The sequence below is a fragment of the Alosa pseudoharengus genome, unplaced genomic scaffold (assembly GCF_046254945.1).
Source record: "Alosa pseudoharengus isolate Yale_2024_CS ecotype anadromous, Long Island Sound unplaced genomic scaffold, YU_APseudo_1.1 YU_APseudo_1.1_scf_1, whole genome shotgun sequence".
NCBI lineage: Eukaryota > Metazoa > Chordata > Actinopteri > Clupeiformes > Clupeidae > Alosa > Alosa pseudoharengus.
The window spans coordinates 2,017,241-2,042,099 of record NW_027468564.1 but is presented as its reverse complement, the minus strand read 5'-3'; the positions used below and the strand labels follow the sequence as shown (position 1 = coordinate 2,042,099).

Below are 24,859 nucleotides of genomic sequence, written 5' to 3'. Positions count from 1 at the left end.
TGTGGCCATTAAGAGAGGACATTTCTGAAAAAGCTTTTCCACACTGGACGCATTTATAAGGCTTCTGTCCGGTGTGTGTAAGCATGTGGTGATTTGGATCTGTGGAAGCTCTAAATCCTTTTCCACACTGGGCAGATTTGCGAGGCTTCTTGCCCATGTGGGTTAGCATATGGGTTTTCAGAGCTGTAATACGTGTTTGTTTAACTCTAGCATGTGTTCGCTGGTGTTTCTTGAGATCTGTCGGGGTTGTGAAACTCTTCCTGCAGGCTTTGCAGTGGTACAGCCTTCCTTTAGGGTGTAGTGTGAATTCAGCATTCTGTCCATGATCTTCTTGTGGCTGTTCAGACACATCTGAAAAAGTCACCATATGCACTTAATCTGGGCTCACATTACAGGATTTCCAAATCTTATGATTTCCAAATCAGGCGGAAACACACAAACACACATTAAGATAATCTCAACCGATAATGTTTTCTCTACGATCGAAATGCGCGCTACAAGATCTGAAAACAATTAAATGGGAATTAAATGGGTCATTAAATGGGAAATTGGATTAATTAAGCAACAGTTCAGTCCTTACTATCCTGTAGTTTTTATTAGTACCATGGTTCTGATTGGACAAGAGGAATTCCATGAGTGGTGGCATTCAAGGACATCCCCACTTTGTCTCAAAGTTAATAGTCACTCATATTGCATTGGCACAAACATTCAAAGTTCAAGTTAATAGTCACTCATATTGCATTGGCACAAACATTCAAAGTTAACAAAATCTAGAATAAGGATTGAGACTTTTGAGTCAGTAACCAGTCTAAGATCATTGACTATTTTTAATCTAAAACCTGATAGGCATTTTTCAAGGATACTGTTTTCGTTGAGGAAGTTATTTAGCTGATTACAAGCATTATTGAGATTACTGTGCACGTGCAGCCTCTACACTCAACTTGGCCATTACTTTGTAACAGTGGACACAAAGACCAATTTTAAAAAAATATATCTTTAGGGCCGGGGATTGACAAAGGAAAATTAACTATAGAAAACACAATTGGACATATTTAAGCTTCACTATTTGTAAGTGGAACTGTGGTGCTTGTTATTGCAATATTGGTAAAGGATGTATCTACGCATGTTATTGCGGCATTGGTAAAGAATATATCTAGAGCTGTGTTTACCTGTGGCGGCAGTTGTGATGCTGGTAAAGGATAGATCTATGGTTGTGGTTACCTGTGGCAGTTGTTATTATGACATTGGTAAAGGATATATCTGCTTCTTATTCAATCTTAATCAATTCAGCAAAACATGTATTGGAAATTGAAATCAAGGTGACAGGTTGAAATTCATAAATCACCATTTCACTCTTAAAGGGGAACTTGGCAACTATTTCAACTTAATAAACCCATTTAGAAATCATTCAAATGACCTGTTCCAGTGAAAATGGAACGCTCCCCCTAGCGTCCCCTGTGGAAAACCAAACTTGCAACATTGGGACTACCGTCCCGGTAAGAGAAGCGAGAAACAAGAAACTTGTATTAAATCATGTTTTTTACCTTGTAACATCCACATTGTTCTGCCAAACTTATGCTAACCGTTTCGCTAGCTTGTAAACAAATTCATGTGCTTTATCGTTACCCTGTAATATCTTTACTTTTTTCCACAGTTTAAAATAGCGTAGTGCACAACTTCTCCAGCAGATGGGGAAATATAGCTAATCCTGCCAAGTTTCCCTTTAATACTTTTGCAATAATCAGATCCCCTTACCTCAGCTGCATATCTCTAGCCTGGGCTACATTCCCAGATATGTAACGTTATGCTATCCTCTCCCACACTAACGGATGGTGTATAACTTAGAGATAAGCGGTGTCATGCAAACTGTTGACATGGAAGAACGTTCTTAGGCTATTGTGGTTCCATTTATTTTCTTTATTTATAACAGTTTGAAAACATTGGAATAAAAAATGGCTCTTAAAATCTTGGAATAGAAAATTATGGACCTGAGATTTTAATTTAGCTCAGTGACTAGGGATTTTGGAACATCCCTTACGTTAACGTTTTCCAATACAAATAAAACATTAATGCCAATAATAATAATAACAATAATAATAATAATAACAACAACAATAAGACATAGTTTTAAAAAACTTGGCCTGATAAACAATAGGGCTATGCAGTACAGTGAAGTCTCCAAGAAAGTAACAGGCACGGATCATTAGCTTATCAGGAGAATTAGGCTATGCTTGTCCATTCAGTTTCAAAAAAGCAGCCCTCTCTAAAATGAGCCTGGCTCTACTGCGTCGACCACGTTCAAGATGGAGTTAATTTCCTGCCTAACAGTAGCCTGGGTGTTCCCATGCTGCCTTGCGCGTGATTTGATTCACGCTGCTAAGGCAGCCTGGAAACTACTGCCCTAATTTTTGCCTCAGATAGGGAACCAATCACAGAACAGGGGGGAAAGCAAGACGATGATGAGCTATGCACAGACGCATTTGATAGACATCCGTGGCACCCAATAAACGGATCTGGGCATTTTTTTCAAATACGAGAAAATTAACGCTTGGTTCCCAGACCACGTCTCATTGACAAGTGGTAGCCTAACAGAGAGCTTTGAGAGGCTACGTCTAGATGGCCTGGCTCTAGTTTTTAACAGAAATCTGAACCTAGGTCGCTTGGCAGTTGTCAGCTGTCATGGTAGCACAACTTCCATGATTCTGTGCATTTTAACCGAATAGGCAAATTATTATTCGAATAGTACATCTCGAATGGGAAAACAATTATTCTACTATCCATGCTTTTAGAGAAATGTAGATGTTGTAAAAACTTTTCCACACTGGGCTTCTCTGTAGTGTGATAGCATATGGCGTTTAAGACCTGCAGCTCATGATCAAGCTTTTCCACAGTCTTTTATGAGGCTTACCCAGTGTTTGGAATAATGCCGTTTAAAAGAACGGCGTTAGGTAACAACGTTATTTTTTCACTAACGGGGTAATCTAACTAATTACTTTTCCCGTCGTTACAATGCCGTTAACGTTACTGGACGTTATATGCGGTGCGTTACTATGCATTGATTGAATAAACTGTGTAATCCGAACGCACCCTGGCTCACAGCTAGTGAGGAGGTGGGTTAATAACGACGTAAGCGATTATGATTGGCTAAGGCAGAGTCATGTTTCATGATAGTCAATCAGAGCCAGTGTTTTTACACACTTGCCAGCACACGTGCCACACACACACACGCAACAGCTAAAATAGAGATTTGACGAAACAGCAGAGGTCAGGAGCAATCCGAAAAGTTCGCATTTTCAAGGTGGAGATATAAGCACTACTTCAAATTCATCAAGGCAAGAATGTGCATGTAATTTGTACATTATGTCCAGGAGCGAAGACTTTGTCGACATCCGTTGTAATCTCACACACGCATCTAAAGCTAGTGGCCAAAAACACCGATACCTCCACCACAGTTGATAGCTCGCCATCCACTAGCAAAGAAGGACTCAGAGCAAAGTCCTCCAAGCAGCAAAAGCTAGATCTTTTTGCCTCACAACAAAAACCTATGACACAGGCTGAAGTCAACCGTAGGTCTATCGATGTGCAATATCTTGAATTTCCCCTTGGGGATCAATAAAGTATCTATCTATCTAATAAATATTGAAAGTTATGTAGCCTACAAACACCTGTCTGTTCTACTCATTTCAACTGGCTGCTCAAAACTGCTCAAAAAATCCAAATTCTTTTACATATAGCAACTTTTTTTTTTGTAACAGTAACACAAATAGTTTCTTTCCCTGGTAACGAGTTACTGTTATCATAGAGTAATTCAGTTACTAACTCAGTTACTTTTTGTAACAAGTAGTGAGTAACTATAACTAATTACTTTTTTAAAGTAACGTTCCCAACACTGGGCTTACCATATGGGATTTAACACTCTACATTTGTGTAAACCCTTCTCCACACTGGGAACATTTTTGAGGCTTCTCTCCAGTGTATATTAGTATGTTTAATGTTTAATGTCGTAAATGCTTCTCACACTGGACACATTGATAAGGCCAGTATGTAGCGTTGCAGTAAGCATGTGGCGTTTAAGATCTGTGGATGTTCTAAATGCTTTTCCACATTGTTGACATTATAATTATGAGGCCAATATTTCCTATATTAGAATGGTTGCTGAGCAAAGTCAAGACACAGCAACTCTAACTTCTGTATAATTTCTGGTGGTGCAGCATTATAGAACGAAATGCGGTCAAGGTGAAGGGTTATGCTGGAATTTACGACGGCATTGAATGCGATTCAGCCAATCATAATCAAGGACCGGAGCTATCCGTTTCAGAAGTAAGATTTGCAATTATTGAAAAAGCGTTTCAACACAGGCACATTCATAAGGCTTCTCTTCAGTAGCTGTAAGCATGTGGTATTTAAAATCTGTGGATGTTGTAAAAGCTTTTTCACACACATTGATGGGGCTTCTCTATAACAAATGGAGTTGCAGTTGAAATATGTGAAAATATTTTTCCACACTGGTCACATTAACGAGTCTCATCTCCAGTATGTCTACGCATGTGGCGTTTAAGATATTGGGATCTTGCAAATGCCTTTTCACAGTGGGTACATTGATGAGGCCTCTCTCCAGTGTGTATTAGCACGTGGTTTTTCAGATTTGAATTACGTGAAAAAGCTTTTCCACACTGGTCACATGTGTGAGGCTTCTCTCCAGAATGTAGCAGCATGTGACTTTTAAGATTTGAAAGTTTTGAGAAACCCATTTCACACCAGGCGCATTTATGAGGTTTCTCTCCAGTATGTAGAAGAATGTGGCGTTTAAGATATTGGGATCTTGCAAAGCCCTTTCCACACTGACCACATCTATGTGACTCCTCTCTACTGTGCATTAGCTTGTGGCCTTTAAGAGAGGAAATTTGTGAAAAAGCTTTCCCACACTGGACGCATTTATAAGGCTTCTGTCCAGTGTGTATACGCATGTGCCGTTTAAGATCTGTGGATGCTGTAAACGCTTTTCCACACTGGTCACATTTGTGAGGCTTCTCTCCAGTGTGTACTAGCATATGGCTGTAAAAACCTGAACGTAGTGAGAAGGATTTTCCGCAGTGGACACAATTATGCGGCTTCTCTCCACTATGTATTAGCATGTGGATTTTAAGACTTGAACTTCGCGAGTAGGCTTTTCCGCACAGGGCACAATTGTATGGCTTTTCTCCAGTGTGTCTTAGCATGTGGATTTTAAGATATGACATCTGTGTAAAAGCTTTTCCACACTGGACGCATTTACAAGGCTTCTGTCCGGTGTGTGTAAGCACGTGACGATTTAAATCTGCAGGACCTCTAAATCCTTTTCCACAGTGGGCACATTTGTGAGGCTTCTCACCCATGTCGGTTAGCATATGGGTTTTCAGAGCTGAAATACGTGTTTGTTTAACTCTAGCGTGTGTTCTCTGGTGTTTCTTGAGATCTGTCGGGGTTGTGAAACTCTTCCTGCAGGCTTTGCAGTGGTACAGCCTTCCTTTAGGGTGTAGGGTGAATTCAGCGTTCTGTCCACCATCTTCTTGTGGATGTTCAGACACATCTGAAAAAGTCACCATATGCACTTAATCTGGGCTCACATTACAGGATTTTAAAATCTTATGGTTTCAAAATCAGGCGGAAACACACAAACACTCATTATGATAATCTCAACCGATAATCTTTTCTCTACGATCAAAACGCATAGACGCTACAAGATCTGAAAACAATTAAATTGGAAATCACATACAAGATGTCAAATCTCTGGGAAAAAATGAAGAGACCACTGCACATTTATCTGTTGTCATCCTACGGTTGCTGAGTGACGTTTGAATGAGTTGACGGTCATATTCAAATATGCAGTGGTCAATTAATCTCATTCGAATGAGTTGACGGTCATATTCAAATATGCAGTGGTCAATTTATCTCATTCGAATGTCACTCAGCAACTGCAGGATGACATTAGAAAGATCTGCAGAGCTGTATATATATATATATATATATATATATATATATATATATATATATATATATATATAAAAAAGGTTGTAAGTGGTTGTAAAAACAGCTAGAAACTAGCTTATGCTGGTAGAGCCACTTTAGCTGGTCTTTGCTGGTTTTCTTCCAGCTCTTGCTGGTCTTTGCATACAAAATATATACTGTATATGAAAAGTTTGGTTTTTGGCTCCTGGTTCCAAAACGCTATATTTTGGAACCAAAAACCAAACTCTTCATATACTGTTAAGAACAAAATTATTCATACCCCTGGCGTAATGTACCCTGTAAATCCAGAGTTCTCGCGAGAGCACAATTTGAATTGTGCCCGCAAGATACTCTGGCCACGAGCAATGATCCAAATTTCTTCTACCTCTCGAGCGAGAGGGACCAATCAAATCGGTGTAGGCGGGACAAAGGCGAGCTTCACTGATGACGACTGTGCTGCGACGTCCGTAATCATCTAGAAAACATTGCAAGATAGCTACCGATGAACACCAGTTGTTTGAAACGGCTTTGGCCGCTACAATAAAGGATTTAGATTTGGCTTTTCAACTAAAAGAGGAGCAGAAAATCGCCCTCAAATCGTTCCTTTGCAAGAACTGGATACGTCACACCGTGAATTGTTGTGATTGGTCGTAGCGTTATCCAACTGCGTGCAGTGAGAGTTTCAAATGCATGCTTGGTGCCGCCCCTCGAATTGGGCCATTTTCATTACTCGTGGCCAGACCCTTAATCTGAAAGATTCCAGGGTCTGGTTTACCAGGCTAGGCGTAATGTTGATTTTCTCAACATTACATCAATATTTGCCAGGGGTATGAATCATTTTGTTCTTAAATGTACAGTATATGTTCATTTATAGAGATACAGGAGGAGCCCATCTCCTTGTTTATTGATTATCTGTTGTGTTAGATGTAGGTGTTCCAATACAACTGGAATAGTTATTATATGACTGACAGATATTCTATATCGAGTAATTAAATAAAACCTGATGAGGAAATGTATGCACATAATTATGACATTATTTTATAAATCTTTTATTGAGTCAGTACTTACCTTCTCTATCATTGTATGGTTTGGTAACCTTAACCTTATACGGAGCGAAATAAGCTGGGTCGGCTTGTCAGTGTTGCTGGCAAGGTTATAGGAGCGATTCAGTCTCTACTCCATGACTTATTTCACCGTCATGTTATTAGCAAGGCTCTGGCCATTTTGGACTGTGTTGACCATCCGCTCTATAGGGAGTTTGTGCTACTGCCTTCAGGTAGAAGGTACAGAGTTCCCGCCCATAGGACTAAACGTTACCAACTCTCCTATGTATGTACTGCCATTAACATGCTGAATTTGCACAAACAATGTCGTCTTTTTAATCTGCCGCTTCTTTGCACATTTGGACTTTTTGGACATCATTTATTATCTTGTGTGTTGTGTCGTTGGTTGTGTGTCTTGATACCTAGCTGCAACTTAATTTCCCCCTGTGGGATAATACATTTTGACTTGACTTGAAATATTTAAAATTCAAATAGATTTTACACAACAGAGAGGGTCAGTGAACAGATTTTTTTCTCGGTAGATGTCCTCCGCAGCAAAAGAGCTTCACCCTCTAAAGATGAATTTATGGTGGGAAGCTGTGGCGTCAACACCAGTGTCTGTATCACACTCTGCTCTAAGCTCCAATCTTAGCAACGTTGTGATACCAGAAATGTAGTAGTCGATACAAATATCAATTAAATTCCACAATTCTACATACCGCAATTCTCGATACCACAATGAAAAACAACAACACAACAATGAATCTGATGTTTCATGATACAACAGTTAGGTCCGGTTGAACTATTTAGTAATTTCTGATTGGACGAGAGGAATTCCACTTTGTCACCTTAAAGTTAGTGGTCACTCATTTTGCATTGACACAAACGTTCGAAGAGATAGGACAGAGATTTCATAATGACACATTTGACAGTTACTGAGTTAGAAAAGTGAATGAATGGAGTAGGTTGAATGTAATGAGGACATTTGAGTAGATAGATTACAGCCTCTACACTCAACTTGGCCATTACTTTGTAACAGTGGACACAAAGACACATTTTTTTTATATTTATAGGGGCGGGGGATGGATAGTGTATAACATAGAGATAGGTGGTGTCAGGGAAACTGTTGACATGGTGGAGCGTTCTTAAATCCCAAGTCAAAAAACTTTGTTAGGCTATTGTGGTTTGATTTATTTTTTTAAAACGTCATATAACAATGCATTGACACATTGGTATGAAAAAAAAAATGGCTCTTAAAATCTTGGAACAGAGAATTATGGACCTGAGACTTGAATTTAGCTCAGAGATAAAACAATAATGCCAATAATAATAATAATAATAATAATAATAACAATAATAATAAGACATAGTTTGAAAAAACTTGGCCTGATAAACAATGGGACTATGCAGTACAGTGAGTCAGTCAGTACAGTTACAGGCACGGAATACGGATCATTAGCTTACCAGGAGAATTAGGCTATGCTTGTCCATTCAGTTTCAAAAAAGCGGCCCTCTCTAAAATGAGCCTGGCTCTATTGCGTCGACCACATCCATGACTGAGGTCACCAGTGATGCTAAAAACTCGCTCAGAAAACGCTTGCGAAGCTGGCATTGCCAGGAGATCTAAGGCTAAAGGTTTTAGAATCTGGTAGGCAGAACCCTGTGCAGCCCAAAACTCAAAGGCAGAGTCTTCATCGATGGGGTCAGACAGCTGCTCCTTAAAATTCCGGATTTCCTGCCTAACAGAGAGCTTTGAGCGGTTACGTCTAGAAGGCCTGGCTCTAGTTTTTAACAGAAATCTGAACCGAGGTCGCTTGGCTGTTGCCTCTTCTCCTTCGGTGCTGCTGTCTCCTCCCTGCTCGTTGTCATCGCATTGCTCCTCTTGGAGTGGCGACGCCATTTGGGCGATATAATCTTCAGCTCTTTTCGAAAGCTCCTGAAGCTCCTGATTTTCCGTGAGTGCATCAGGTGACACTGATGGGTTTAGGAAGCACGCGGCAGCAGCGAGGGGTGAGAATTTGGAATCGCCGGGATCAAGGAAGCAGCCGAAACGCTGCTTCATGTCGGCCTTCATCATCTGTGCCAAGGAAGCCAGGTCCCTGTAGCCAGAAGCCTCGGTGTGGGGAAACTCAGACAGATGAGCGTTCAGGTCCAGGAGGGCGGGCACCACCAGGGATAAAGACATCGTGTCGCTCTGAAGCATCTGAGTGTGCTCAGCGAAGGGGAGGAGCAGATTTCTGAGAGCTGTCAGCCTCTCCCACTCGCTAGGCAGTAGACAGTCCCAGCCCAGCCTGTCAGCGACCTGAACAAGCGAGTCTTTCACTTGGAGCAAACGTGATATTGTCAGGAATGTGCTAGACCATCTAGTTGGGCAGTCTTTGATCAGAGTGAGTCCACACAGCTCAAGCAGGTGTTCGGTTGCAACAGACGACTTGTGGAAGAGCCTGACCTGTACATGAGCCCTGTCGAGGAGTTGTCTGATACTGGCTTCTTTATGCATCATGTTTACCACAAGGTGCAGAGTATGTACAACGCAGGGAGTCGTCGCCATGGTTCCGTACCTACATAAATTAGACAAACAGAGAAAAAGGACAGACTTAATTAATCCTCAAGACTTAACTTAAGGAGAAATTCGGCCACACAGATCTCCATTTCTCGAGTGTAGCACTGTAGCTGCCAGGCTGCTTTAGCTGTTGGCTACAGCAACTCGAGTGACTGACTGTTCAACTGATTGTTTTTTTTTTTTTTTTTGTACCGACATACTTGACCTTGAGAAATGGAGATCTGTGTGAAAAATAGCCACATTTCTCCTTTAACACATATTTAAAAGCCACTTTCTGTAAGATTCAGGCAGATATGATACAAGACCCTTTAGTTTTCCTTTCAAACTCTGGCCGTATGCTTTGGAAGACTTTGTGTGAGAGTTTATGTGTGTGTGTGTGTTTCAGAGTGTGTGTGTGTGTGTGTGTATGTATGTGTGTGTGTGTGTGTGTGTGTGTGTGTGTGTGTGTGTTTGCACAATTTGCAGACAAGGTTAGGACCTGTAAGAGACGTCTCTAACTACAGTCTGATGGGTCTGTCCTCAAATAAATAATATACATGCATTTTTGGCCCATTCATCCACCTGCATCTCACTCCCCTAATTTGAATGACTTCCACACTTCACGGTGTTATGTTCGGTTACATTTGATACGTTGTTACTTCAGTATAATACATGACTTTTTGGTGGTTAAAAAACGCCGTCCCAGTATTATATCATGACGTCTGAGCCAAAGACATGACACATGCTTTTTAGTATCTCATGCTGCAAACAAGTTTGGAGGGAAAACAAATGAGTTTTGTATCACATCTGCCTGAATCTTGCAAAAAGAGACAATATAACCAAGCATAGCTCGACTGCAGGCATAATCTAGCCTGATACTAAAAATGTTCATTAACAAACTAAAATAATTCACCTTTGTTCCTCGATAATCCCAGAGTCTTCATCCCTCTCCTCTGATTCGTCAGAGCTGTTGGAGTCACTTTGTTCATTTTGAAATGCTACAACCGCGTTGCTTCCGTTATCAGTTATGACAGTTAAGATCTTGTGTTTTGGTATTCCATTATCAGTTATGACTGTTAAGATCTTGTGTTTTGGTATTCCCCAATCCTCCGTGCATTTGTAAACACAAGTCTTTACACACTCTGCAGTGTGCGGGTGGGAGATCCGGTCAAGTCTTAACAATACGTGCCTTGCTTTGTTTTCCTCTGTGCAAAAGTAACACGCACTAATTGCAAGAAATGACGCCGTAAGGCCTCTTTTGGTCCATATAGCCAGTCCAATTGTTATTCTGCGTACTGTGGCGAGCTGTTCTTTAAGTTTCTGTTTTTCATCACTGTACATCTTTTCGATCAAGTTGTTAATTCTTGTTTTCTTGGGCAAGGTAATCTTCTTATCCAGGGCCTCCAACATATGGACGAAATCTTCGTCCTCAACTACACGGGCATGTAGACCGCAGCGTCCAATCCACCGAGCGATCGCTTTTTCTTTGGCATCTTGTTCAGACGAACTTGGTTTGTGTTTAGATGCCGAGGAGAATGCCGCTGTGATAAGGGCCTGTGTCCGTTTTCCACTAGGTTGTTCTTTATGAGGAGTCTTTTCTGGGATCTGTTAGGGAAAAAAAATATTGATACAATTACTCAATATCCAAATATCAAGTCATAGAGATTTAATTAAATGTAAGCTTATCTAAGCATTACTTATTACCATTGCAATACAGGATATCAACGTTTTCGAGATTCAAACTGATAACAAAATACAATTTGCCTATTATATTGACCCTAGACCTAGTGTCAGACTTCATTTATGAAATGCCACCATGCATAATTTTCATGGCATTGTATACTATGAGCATATATAAACATGATTTATTAGGTTAAAGTTGTCTTATCATTATAACACAATGCTGTCAATAGTTGCATGCTATGTTGTCATGACAGAAGTTTGTGTATTCGTTTTGAGCTTTCCTGCCTATTTGAACGCAATGCTATTGATGAAGTCTCTAACTGCCTATCATGATACATAACCTATTCCTGTCGTTATATCACGTGACAGCAATTTTTAACAATTTTTGTTGGACAACGTAGTTAAAGGTGGGAGGCATGTGCTGTCTAGCTAAACTGCCTTCTAAGCTATGATGCTCAATGAGAAACCCTCCATGTTTAACTTAAAGTAAGTTAGTGACCTGAAGTGAGCTAATACATTAAAGCCAGCCAATGTTAACCTGACTTGGCTAGTAACTTTTGAGTGTGTAAAAACCCCCATTACTGACAGGTTATTGGCTTACAAGCATATTTGCCATTTAAGTTGTCAGAGCCGACTGCCCAATAACATTGCTTATAGTATATAGTGGTCTTGGTTATAGTAGGACAATTGGTCACAGCAGTAGCTAACTCACCGAAGCAAAAAGATCAGGGTGGTGTGCCTTCAGGTGCCTCTTCAGATTGGTAGTGTTCTTTCCACTTAATTTAAATCCACAAGGCATGTCTCCATCTTCTTTCATTACATTGCATGTAGTGTTCCGTTGAGCTGCATCGTAATTAAAATGTACCCACACGTCTAGGCGTCTCTTTCGCCCAAGAGCAAGGGAGGCAGCTTGCAATGCGGATAACGACATGTCGCCATTCTCTTGCATATGGCTGTCATTCGATTCTGCACACGTCCCTGGAACCAATGACAGTAGGAATGCATTGTTTAATTATTTTGAGAGACAAACTAAATGTATTTTCAACGTACGACAGTCACAGGTCACATTTAAGTCTTGTCTCGTCTCGTTAACGAAAACAAAAAAATATATTTCGTCACACTTTCGTTATCAAAGATCTATTTTTAGCTCGTCAACATCTCGTTTTAGTCATGGAAAAAAGGTTATTGAAAATGTGTCATCATGCTTTATGTTAACGACATTAACACTGATCATCATGAACATGATTCCATCAGACAGCCACCACCTTAACTAAAAAAAAAACACTGTATTTTTTAAGTCAGTACTTGTACTTTTATTCTAGTTTGGCAATGTGTGCACATTTGCCATGTCTACTTCCAAGTGGGTGTAAACATGTTTTTTTAACATTTGTATATTATTTTCTTTTCGATATAGATATCTGTAGAAAAGCTTTTCCCAACTTGGACACACGTAAATGGCTCAGTATTTGTAAGCTTATGACGAGTATTTGTTGTTTATGTGAAATGTTTATTTGTAAACATCTCTACATAAAATGTAATCAGGCTGGAGGAGGGAACACACATGGATCCCTCCAGAGGAACGGTTCGGACCAGAAGCACTCCTGAACGGTTTTGTGCAGAGCTTAAAATGCAACTGTGTTTGACGGAGGACAGATGTAGGTTTCTAGTGACAAAATATTAGCTATCAGTATGGTACGATGTCTTTGAAAATGACTTTTAATTACAAAGTGTTTCCCTAACAAAAACGCTGTTGCTAAAAGTTAGACATGTACATTTCGCCACCGCATCTGTTGTAGAAGATATGAACAGTGCAATAACTTTAACAAAACAACCAGAAAACAACATTTAGGCAATTGTGGAGAAGGATTCAGGTTCAGGTGTTCTTCCTACAGGATTCATCCCCTGTTATCGGTTGAAACACGCCCCGTAATCACATCTCAATGGAGCAGTATCAGACTCATACTCTGACTAGAATTTGAGTGTCAGGCTATAGCTGTAGGGGAACCCCGAGAACTTCTTCTTTAGTGCTACTGTAATGGGAGCCTGGCAGTAGAATAGTATTATCCGATGAGGAAATATTTAACTTCAAAAAGACCAATAAACTAATTCCAAACACATAATTTTAAACACAACCCCATATGAATAATAATAATAAAAAACACTGATGAATAAATCTGTTTATACATTTCAGTTTCAATTTAATGTCAATATTTTGTCATGACAGATTTTCTTTGCAAATACAGGAAATACTATTACATGCCAGTATGCAAATTCACAAAAACATTGTCTGGCATACTGCTACTGATGTAGTGATCTAGTTGGGAAAAGTGTGTACTTTTGTCATGTCTACTTTCCAGTGTGTACTTCTGCCATGTCTACTTCCCAGTGTGTACTTTTGTCATGTCTTCTTCCAAGTGTGTACTTTTGTCATGTCTACTTAGTGTGTACTTCTGTCATGTCTACTTCCCAGTGTGTACTTTTGTCATGTCTACTTCCCAGTGGGTGTAAACATGCTTTTTAAGACTTGATAACTGTAAAAAAGCTTTCCCACACTGGACACATGTATAAGGCCTCTCTCCAGTATGTTTAAGCATGTGGCGTTTAAGATATTCGGATCTTGCAAATGCCTTTTCACAATGGGTACATTTATGAGGCTTCTCTCCAGTGTGTATTAGTATGTGTAATTTAAGATTCGAAATTTGTGTAAAATCTTTTCCACACTGGACACATTTATGAGGCTTTTTTCCAGTGTGTGTTACCATATGGGTTTTAAGACCTGAAATTTGTGAAAAACCTTTTCCACACTGGACACATTTATGAGGCTTCTCTCCAGTGTGTGTTACCATATGGGTTTTAAGAGCTGAAATTTGTGAAAAACCTTTTCCACACAGGACACATTTATGAGGCTTCTCTCCAGTATGTGTGAACATGTGGCGTTTAAGATATGCAGATCTTGTAAATGTTTTTTCACAACTGGTACATTTGTGAGGCTTCTCTTCAGAATGAGTTAAAATATGATTTTGAAGAATGTAAAGTCGTTTAAAAGCTCTTCCACACTGTTGACATTCATGAGGCTTCTCTTCAGTGTGTACTAGCATGTGGGATTTAAGATTTGAAATGTGTGAAAATGCTTTTCCACACTGGACACATTTATGAGGCTTCTCTCCAGAGTGTAGTCGCATATGGGATTTAAGACCTGAAAGATTCGTGAAGGCTCTTCCACACTGCACACATTGGTGAGGCTTCTCTCCAGTGTGAGTTAAAATATGAGTTTGAAGAACTGAAAGTACCCTAAATGTTCTTCCACACCATTTGCATTTATGAGGCCTCTCTCCAGTGTGTATTAGCATATGGCATTGAAGATTTCGAATTACTGAAAAAGCTTTCCCACACTGGACACATTTATGAGGCTTCTCTCCAGAGTGAAGTCGCAAATGGGTTTTAAGATTTGAAAGTTGTGAAAAGGCTTTTCCACACTGGACACATGTGTGTGGTTTCTCTCCACTGTGTGTTAACATATGGGATTTAAGGTTAGAATGTTGTGGAAAACCTTTTCCACAAAGGTCACATTGATAAGTCTTTCTACGTGTATTCAGCTTTCGTTTAACTCTAACATGTGTTAGCTGGTGTCTCTTGAGATCAGTCAGGGTTTTGAAACTCATCCTGCAGACTGTGCAGTGGTGCAGTCTTCCTTTGAGGTGCAGGGTGAGTTCATCACTCTCTCCATGAATCTTCTGTCGTGTTACATGTGGGTGTTCAGATACACCTGGAAGAGTTACCATATGGACTTAACTTGGGGTTCACAATACAGGATTTTCAAATCAGGTGGCATCACACAAATGAAGATAACCTCAACCTATACTCTTTTTGTACAATCAAAAACGCAAACATATAAACTTCAAATTGCCCAAATGGAATGTTTTCAGGTGCGGAAGATGGCAGCTATTCACATGCAGTACAGTGTTACAATTTTCCAAAAAATTGTAGAGTGTAACGGTGATTTCACAATTTTGAGATCTAAAAAGTTTATTTCTCTGTGGTCGTACTGTAAAGTGTCACTAGTACAATTAGGAAAAATAAACAATAAGTTTGCGTCTGACCGTCTGGTCGGGAGTGGCTTGACAAGGCTGGCGTTATTTATCATCATCCAAGGGGTGTGCTAACTAGGGCTGGGCGATATGGCTGAAAACTGTATCACGATATAAGTATTTCAGATCAGTCGATATCGATAATTATTGATTTTTAAAAAACAAAAATCTATTTCAGATAAGGACCAGAAGGAAAAAAAGTTAAATTTAAACACTTTTATTTTAAAGGGACACCAGGCAAGCCTGATGCTTTTTCTCTACGAAACTCCCCCTCGCTCGGTCTGAAGCTCTTTTCCTTTTCTTTGCATCTTCCGTCAAGGGTTTTTGCTGCTTCTTCGCCGGCTCTGCCATTATACACACGTTTGCAACAATCGCTAGCGTTTCTTAGGCTCCCGCTGTGCTGTGGATGCAGGATGGAAACTGAAACTGCTTCGGTCGCCGGGTACGATACACTGAACTTGCAAGCGGGATATTCTTCCTACAGGCAGTAGGGGCGGGCGAGAGAGTCTTCATTCGCCCTGTAATGAGTCATTTAACCATATACCGACTTACGAAGATGATTAATTAACACGAAAAAGTTGCCTGGTGTCCCTTTAAACTTAACCTTCCTCTGATTTTAATCACTTCAGTTATCAGCAAACAGAGAAAAGAAATAGCAACACAATCATGAAAAACACTCAAATAAATAAATGTGCAGTGCGCATAAGTCTGAATGAAAAGCAGCACTGGTTGAAGCCTGGAAATATTGTAAACAAAGTAGCTTAATTTGCTAGTTTATCATAGTCTACTGGTTAGACTGTTCAGTTTCCCCACGTGTGTTTAAGTTTCAAATTAATACCTTTTCTTCTTGGGACAGGCCCTTTTGAGTCTTGGAAAGTACTATTCCATTTGCATCGGGATTGAGATTATTAGAATTTAGCAGTCAATTTCAATGCAACAGTTTCGAACAAATTCGTGCAGCTTGCTAATGATGCTAACCAGATTTAATAGCAATTTAGCCAGTTGTCTTGCACGATTGTGAATGTTTGGATTACGTGCATGCTGAGGAGGGATGCGCCTGTTGGGAGAGAAAGAGAGAGTGAGAGAAATAGAGAGAGTGTGTGCACGCAAGGACTCATTGAGAGTCTGTGTTGAGGTAGGCCTACTTCTATCCCTACTCTGGTAGAGTTGCACATAGCTACAATGCAAGATATATTTAGCCTATTTATTTATGGACAACGTAAGGAGGTGTGTGTTGCTTTTAATTATCGAATGTTCTATCGAACATATTTTTTATTGATATCGCTTACATGTCTATTGCGATACATATCGCTATCGTTTTATCGCCCAGCCCTAGTGCTAACTCATACTTCCGGGTTGCTTTGCATGGAGGTGATACTTCAGACTTGAACACCGATGGTAAGGGAATTCCTTACTCCACAAATCAGAGAGAATGATGCTCATGTCCACAGTTCAATCTGTGGTGATGCGGTCCAAAACTGCAATTATTTGACACAGAATTACCCAGTTGTGGGCATTGGTGTGGGCGGGGTATAGAAGAACTTGGAGTTCAACGGATAAATCTGATCTGAAAATCAGATCTGAAACTGTTAATGATTACTTGATTCAAGAACACACCAAAGTTCACTCTCAACCTGTTTTCAACACCGTCAGGAATAGCCAGAGACATGTAAGAGACCTTGGTGTCCTTGGTGACGGTTCTAAAGGTCTAAAACCACAGGCACTGTGAGAGTAGAGGTAAGTGCAGTCTGATTTAAATAAAGAGTAAAGTGTGAAATGTATAGATTTGTTCAAAAGTACTGTTTAATAGGTTGCAAGATGGGTCAAATGTCAGTCTCCTTATTTTTAGTCATGCCATTCTAGCAGTGGACCTGGTAATAAATACGAGTAAATTAGCAACATTTTGCAAATATTTGACTGACACTCACGGTCTCACTGTCGCTTCAAGCAAATCCTGATGCTGCACACATTTTGTTTTGTTTTTTGCTGTTGAAAACCGCTGTGATAAATCAGTCGAGGCAAGCAAGCATGCTGTTTAACTGTAATGTTAGTCATCAGATATTCCGGAGAGTTCATTGATGTGTGATTGTATTGTCACCGAAGTAATAAATAACATCTGGTATTTAGGTGGAATTGTTTCCGTGTCATACAAGATTAAGTTACAGGTTAAGAACATGGTGACAAGTGTTCTTACTAGCAGTAGACTATTACGCTAAATTGGAGAAATGAGGGGCTAAACTGTCCCAGTTAAGGGGCTAAACAGTTCCAGCTCAGGAATATCAATGCGGAGGTGTTTTTAGCCTACATATTTATGTTTTTACAAGCAAACTTTTAGCATGGTGTAATAAGATAGATGTGATGCTATATGGGCCTCATGCGAATGAAAAAAAAAAAAAACTTGTCATTATATAGTTCGGAACACAACGTGAAAAAAGAGAAAAGTTTTCACATTTTCCTTTATAGTAGCAATGGATACTCTATTTTGTGTGTGTGTGTGTCCCAGCATGTTACACACACACACACACACACACACGTACACTTCACTGTCGTAGCCAGTTACAAGTTATGATGAATATGGTGTCATGTAGGTTAAGTGTTCTGACTAGCTGTAGGCACTAAATTGGAGAACCGAACCAGTAGGCCACGGCTGACCCAGCTAGCCCAGACAAAAGTCCTTTTAGGCAAGTACTTTTAGGCAAGTCCCTCCAGTCCATATTGCAACGCACTTTGGCCACTAATCAGCAGGGGTGGGTAGAGTAGTCAAAATCTATACTCAAGTAAATGTTTTTTTTCAGTTTAGCATGAACCCTTATTGTAAAATGAAAAATAAATTAAAACCCTATTGTGGAATGAAACGTAAGACAGTGTGCAATCATTTGGTCTTCACCAAAGTCCTTTTAAACAAGAAGTCCCTCCACTCGGCGGCCATATTGCAATGCACTTTGGGCACTTATCGGGCATCTATTTTAGGGCAGAACTGCGCGTGCGCAAGGCTTCACAACACCAACCTCGCTCCAGCTGAGAGAACACACCACATGATTGGCACAATGCATTCCCATGTCAACTTTTGGCCTAGAAAGGTCTGGACATCTGTAGACAACTGCCATATTGGCCTTACAAACTAACCCCATGCATTTCTATGGAGGATGTTTTGAGTGCTGTGTCTCCTTATTAGAAAGTCTTTGGCCCAGCTTCCTAACCACTAGGCTACCAACGGCATATTCAGACAAAGCACTACAAAGGAGTACTAGCGAGAAGTGATATGTTGAAAAACGTCTCTGCCGAGATGCAATCAAATTAAAGGTGCTTTAAAGCAACACCAAAGAACTTTTCCTCTGTTACACAAACGATATTTGTTTATCCAGCACTGGCTTTGCAAATAACGATGTCCCCAGAAAAAGTAGAATATGTTGCATGATTTTATGAAAGTACAATGTATTGCGACATCAGATGCAAGTCAAATTTGTAGTTTCTTATGTCTCATTCCATCGAACTACAGATCCGCTACCCGATCTGGCAAACTTACATAGTGCGGTTATAGCTGATAGAGGGCCGCGAAGTGAATGCAGAAGTGCAGTTCACCCTGTTAGGAGTTGATGAACCACTGAAACGATTTTGGAAACATTATTTTAAGGTACAAAAAACGGTTTCTTCGCTAAAACATTTTTGTCACATACAGCAAACATCACTTCACCATCCACTAGGTGCCTTTGCCCTGAAAACACTGTAAAAAAAAAGAAACAGCCTCTGTGGGCAGCCATGGCAACAACAACAACCTGGTCCAGCCTGAACACATAAACTGTTCCAGAGGGAGTAGCGGGCTAGCTCTCTGTTTTGTTTGGACGTCAACAAAAGTGACGTTACCCAACATCGCTTAGAGCACCTTTAAGCAAGCAGAGATGCAAGTTTGTGACTACTGCCTTCTTGTTTAGCATTTTTTTCAGTTTTAAACAGACAATTGACAGGGCTCCAGACTGCGACCACAATTAGAGAGTGTACGACTGAATTTTACATCCAGACGCACATATGCGACCAGTTAATTTGCCTCGTTTTTTACACGTATTGAAAACAAATGTTGTTTAAAGGGTTGTTTAAAGGAAATGTTTGTGCATCCCTGTAGCCAGCCACTCTGAAGCAGTCAAAGGTGATCAAGTCAAAAAGTCGAGACAGGAACCATTGTCAACATTTCTGTGTCCACCACTCTGGTTCATCCAAAACAAACCCGAAAAGGAACTCAAAGTGCTAAATACCGGAATTATCCTTTAATGGGTTCACTTACCTTGTCCCCTACACGTCAGAGGAATTACATTCAAAAACATACCTTCATATTACATCAGAGTTTATCAAGGAAAGATACACAGTATATCAGATGGATTACACGAATACATAGTAAGACAAAATGTCCACCATAATTTTCTGTTAAATTATATATTTCATGGCACAGATGACGCCATTTCACTGCTTGCTTTTATATCCAAAACAGGCCAGAAGTGTAGTACCATGCCGCCATCTGGTGGCCTGAAATATGTAATGTAGCCTAGGTCCTTAATACTTGTATATTTGTTAGAAAAGTAGCGACCTTCGAATGATCTTGTACTTGTCAATTATTCGTGTAATCCATCTGATATATTCTCTTTATTATTTTTAAACTTCTTTCCTTTATAAATTGTGTTGTATCATTAAGGTACGTTTTGGAATGTAATTACTCTGACATTCAACATTATACGACCATAATTTTGAGCAATGGGCACAGTCTTAGGGGCTGTATGTTCTACCAAAATGTCGTTTATTATCAAAGTGAAATGGTTGCTGGCATAAGTCAGCGGCGTTAGTTTAAGCACATAATTAACGTTTTGTTTACATGTGTTGAATGGAAGTCAATGTGAGCCGTAAATCGGTAAATGGCGGTGACCAATATTTCTCCGGAGAGAGACGGCGATATTGCAAACCCCTCTACGCGTACAGTTACGGATTTCCGCACAGATTGGTGACATTAGCATGTACCGTTAAATTTTTACATGATTAACAGATAATTATATTAGTCTGAAAAGGCTTTCTGAAAGGACTTACTTCCCAGCAGATTATCGTGCGCTTGCTTATCATCTTCTTCAATCTTCACTTCAATCTCCGCCACTGTCGGTGTTTCATCTGTTTCCGTTTTACAGTGAAGCTCTACAGATGGCTTTTCTTCATCTGGACATGCAACCATATGACCATATTCCTCCTCTTTTATGTCTTCTTCTTTCACCAGCAGTCCCAGATCAACCCGGAGTGGTTCAATCACGTTACAGCCAGAGCTCAACGGCTGTCCGAGATCCATGTTTCCAATGAACCAAAGACGATCACATTAAGTGTCCTATATAGCCAGACCAACACAAATATATATATTTTTTAAATGATTTGTTTTCTAGGTCTGTTTTCTTCTTTTTAAAGAAAAGAGCAGTTCGCTATCAACAACTCGCCTAATCGAGGTAGAGGTTATAAGCTGCATTCGGCAAATTCCTGCATACAAGGATAGTAGGCAAGGCTAAGTTTCGCTGCTCCGTACACTGTGACCATCTAGTTTTCAATGTTTTGTCCGATAGGATGTCGAACAAGGATATATGGGCGCAGAATTAAACATTCTCGAAACAACGTCGCCGAAGCACCAAGGTTTCCGCGGACTCTTTTCAGAAACTTTTCCTGATCTGAGCGTGAATAGTATTCTTTGTGGTTAGCCAACCAACAATACTATGCGTGTACATTACTGCCACCACCTGGTGTGGAGTGCAAGGGTCAGTGACCGAAGTATAATTCATGTGCCGTCACTGACCTGCAAGTATCTGGATGTTGGCTTTGTTGTATGTCGTTCAAACCATAGATATTATGGTTTGAAGTTCTATAGGCTAAGTGCACGAAAGGCTCTCTGTGTGCTTGTTCTGACAATTCTGTTTGTGCATGAAGTCTATTTCTGCTATATGGAGTTGTCTCATCTAAGTATATATAGTACAGTATATATACTTTTTTGATCCCGTGAGGGAAATTTATTTGGTCTCTGCATTTAACCCAATCGGTGAATTAGTGAAACACAAACAGCACACAGTGAACACACAGACATCTGTGTGACATTCTAAGACATCTCAGGTGATGTCTTAGAATAAAAGCTATCTTCTTTAACTATATATTTCAAAGAGTAGCTGGAATAGCTCCAAGGATGTTATTGTACTTCTATAAATACGGTTAAATCTCATACAGAACTCCTTATGCTGTAGCCTAGCATATTGCACAATCATCCATGAAATGGGCTATGGCTCACATCCTTTCTGAACACCATTCTTCCATACACAGATTGTTGACAGAGCCAAATGTATCTATTATTCCATACTGATGTGTTGTGTGGTGTGAAATTATGTTTTGTATATTAACTTCCAATAAAGAAGGACCTGCTGGTGGAAAGCTCTCTCCTGTGCGTGTTTGTGCGTTGTGAATAGAATGTAGTGATTGTGTGTGTTTGTGTGTGCGTGTTTGTGCGTTGTGAATAGAATGTAGTGATTGTGTGTGTCTTGTTGTTGTTTGATTTGGTCTGCAGTGCATTTTGGTTGCTGTGAATCCCATATATGTTTGCTGTGACATCCAACACCTTTTGAGTGTGCTGTTTGTGATGTGCTTCTTGACTCTAATAAAATAATAATCTATTTTTTGTACTGGACCATCGACGAACCTGAGTGCCTCGCTGGAATAAAATAACTAATTAATTGAGTGTAAGTCCCATCGTGGCGTAGTCTACTTGTCAAGTCCTGTTAGTTGTATTCCACCTGCCACAATTACATTTCATTTAAGTTCAATGTTAAAGGAACAATATGTTAACCTGACAATAGCCAGATGAATTTCGTTCCGCTTAGCTCCGCCTAGCTTCACTCACATCCATCTGGGACCTCTTCCATTGAGAGTGATTTCTAGCTAGGCGGAGCGAAATTCATCTGGCTATTGTCAGGTTAACAATATGTAAGATTGTGCCCAAAACTGGTACTGCAATCACTTTCAAATTACTGTAGAGCGGTGTATCCCCTCTCCCCTGACTTGAGGTTGCCAACCTGGATGCCGAAACAGTACTGACTTTGTGATTAGTAGATAGGTTGAGGGTGGCGCATCAGGCCAAAATACAACATGACATGACAAAACACAACATCAACATCAGTTGAGGGCTGCAACTTCACTTTTTAAATGACAATATCCTGGCCGGATTTCTGTTTTCAGTAAGTATTTGAAATGAACATGATTTCTTAATGTCTAGTGACATATCAGGGCCATTTTAGGATTAATTGAAATACATTACTTACATACGGTTCCTTTAAGTTTCTTGCGAAACATTTATCACAGCAACTTTCCATTAAACTAACGCCGCTGACTTATGCCAGCAACCATTTCACTTTGATAATAAACTACATTTGGGTACAACATATATAGAGCAGGAATAAGAGAATTTGGCTTAAGCAGTGAGGAGAAATTTTATGCAAAGTGTCAGCATTTGCCCATTGCCTACATTTGTGGTCGTTTAATGTCAAATGTCAGAGTAATTACATTCCAAAACGTACCTTTATAATGATACTCCACAATTTCTAAAGGAACAAAGTTTAAAAACAAAAACACAATATATCAGATAGGATTACACGAATAATTGACAAGGAAGTATAAGATTATTCGACGGTCGCTTCTTTTCAAATAAATGTAATGGGCTACATTACATAATTCAGGTCACTAGATGGCGGCATTTCACTGCACTTCCGGCCCTTTTTTTGGATGGAAAAGCAAGTAGTGAAATGGCGTCATCTGGCGGACGTGCAGCGCAATAGCGCCATGAAATATTTAATTTAACAGGAAATTACGGTAGAATTCTTGTTTTTTTCTTACTAATTATTTGTGTGATCCCTCTGATATATTGTGTTTTTCTTTTTAAACTTTGTTCATTTATAAATTGTGATGTAATATGAAGGTATGTTTTTGAATGTAATCATTCTGGCCGCCAGAGTAACCTGTTATACATGACTCACGGACAAAGGGAAAATGCAAAACACTCCCCGTCACGCAGCGTCAATTTTCTTCCTATATATATACACGTTGTACGAAAATGTAGTTTCTTAACAAAGTGGAATGGTTGCTGGCATAAGTCAGCGGTGTTAGTTTGAGCTAACTTCAATGTAAGTCAATGGGAGCAGGAAATCGGTAAATAGCGGTGACCAAAAATTATTTCTCTGGATAGCAAGAGGGCGTTTCTTTAACTTACCAGAATGAAAATGCAGGGAACACACTCTCATCGACGTCGGGATACTGTGGAAGGTTATATTTGGTCGTCTTACAGCCGCGATCCAAGCTAGCCGACGACTCTTTGTTATCTCGGATACTTGGTCTCCCTGGTGGCGCCTCCAAACAGGAAACCGGTGGAAAGTTAATCCATTTTCGATCTTTTCCCCATGGCGATTATGTGTTGCGCTTTTACATCCCACAATACAGCAACGGTTTACCATGGTTGAGATAGTAACGCCAAATTAATCAAATTAAGACACTACTGAGGAAGTATGTCTATTAACAGGGCGCAGTATTCCGAGAAGCAGAACTTGCGCAGTATTCCGAGAACAGAACTTGCGTTGTGTTCATTTCCTGTTACAATTTAAACGCTTTAATCGCTAAAACTATCTTGTTTGTTAAACTAATCTCAACTTGCAGGACAAACTGCCGTTACTAGTTCTAAATGGATGGTTGCTACGGCCAAAGGCCAGTCGTTAGTTCTATCTCTCCCGTTGTCAAGCGGGCGTATCCCAAGATTCTGATGAACTTTAGCTTTAAAACATCACTATTTTACTTAGCCTGCTACCATCCATCTAGCTAAAAGCCACCTCCATCATATGCTACCATTTTGCTATGTTCTAAACGTCTATATTTTACAGCTCGGATGCAATGAGACAATTAGTTTAAACTTCATAACGAGCATCTTTTCCAGCGATTTTTGTGTGAGCATATCAGTGAACTCCCCTGACCACTCGGTGAGTTTCACGTCTTTGTAAACGCAAGTTTAATGCATTTTAGGAAGGATTGTTCCAGCAGCCATTGTGGAGGTGTGGGGTGGGGGGGGGGCTCTACCACAGAAACCGAAAATTCTCGGGCCAGCAGCATGTGTCAAAATTTCAATCTTAAAGAAGCCCTATGCAACAATTTTAGCAAAAATTACCTTAATTATGCAGGTTGAGAGTCGTTCTGGTGGTTCTACAACACTTTTTGGGTCGTTTGGTGGGTGCTTCATCTCCCCCTAGTGCAGCGTTTCTCAAACTGTGGGTCGCGGAGACTTGCCAGGTGGGGCGCGAACTGACGTGAAAAACAGGAGTTTTTTTTTAATTTGTTTTATTTGTTTTTATCTGGGCCCAGGTAGCACCCGATGCGCAATGGACGCACTGTGTTATTCACAGGGAAGCGCTCGTGTCAAGGCAGCTTGCTTAGTCCCGATCTACACGAGATTTTGAACGTTGTTGTGAGAGTGGTGA

General features: G+C 40.1%; 1 protein-coding gene across 2 annotated transcripts; it reads right to left on the bottom strand.

The window, feature by feature from the left end:
* Positions 1-886: 886 nt before the first annotated feature.
* Positions 887-21,021, bottom strand: LOC143119933 (uncharacterized). Of its 2 annotated transcripts, XM_076281341.1 has the most exons (4): positions 20,415-21,021; positions 11,969-12,234; positions 10,487-11,178; positions 6,954-9,592 (listed from the first exon to the last, which is right to left on the bottom strand). In XM_076281341.1, the coding sequence occupies exons 1-4, from the start codon at positions 20,662-20,664 to the stop codon at positions 8,509-8,511; spliced, it is 2,292 nt and encodes a 763-aa protein (XP_076137456.1). In that variant the 5' UTR covers positions 20,665-21,021; the 3' UTR covers positions 6,954-8,508. The 2 variants fall into 2 exon arrangements, 1 of the variants encoding a protein (XP_076137456.1); XR_012986332.1 differs by lacking the exons at positions 6,954-9,592; positions 10,487-11,178; positions 11,969-12,234 and adding an exon at positions 887-5,569 and having other exon boundaries at positions 20,415-20,504.
* Between the last annotated feature and the right edge of the window lie 3,838 nt (positions 21,022-24,859).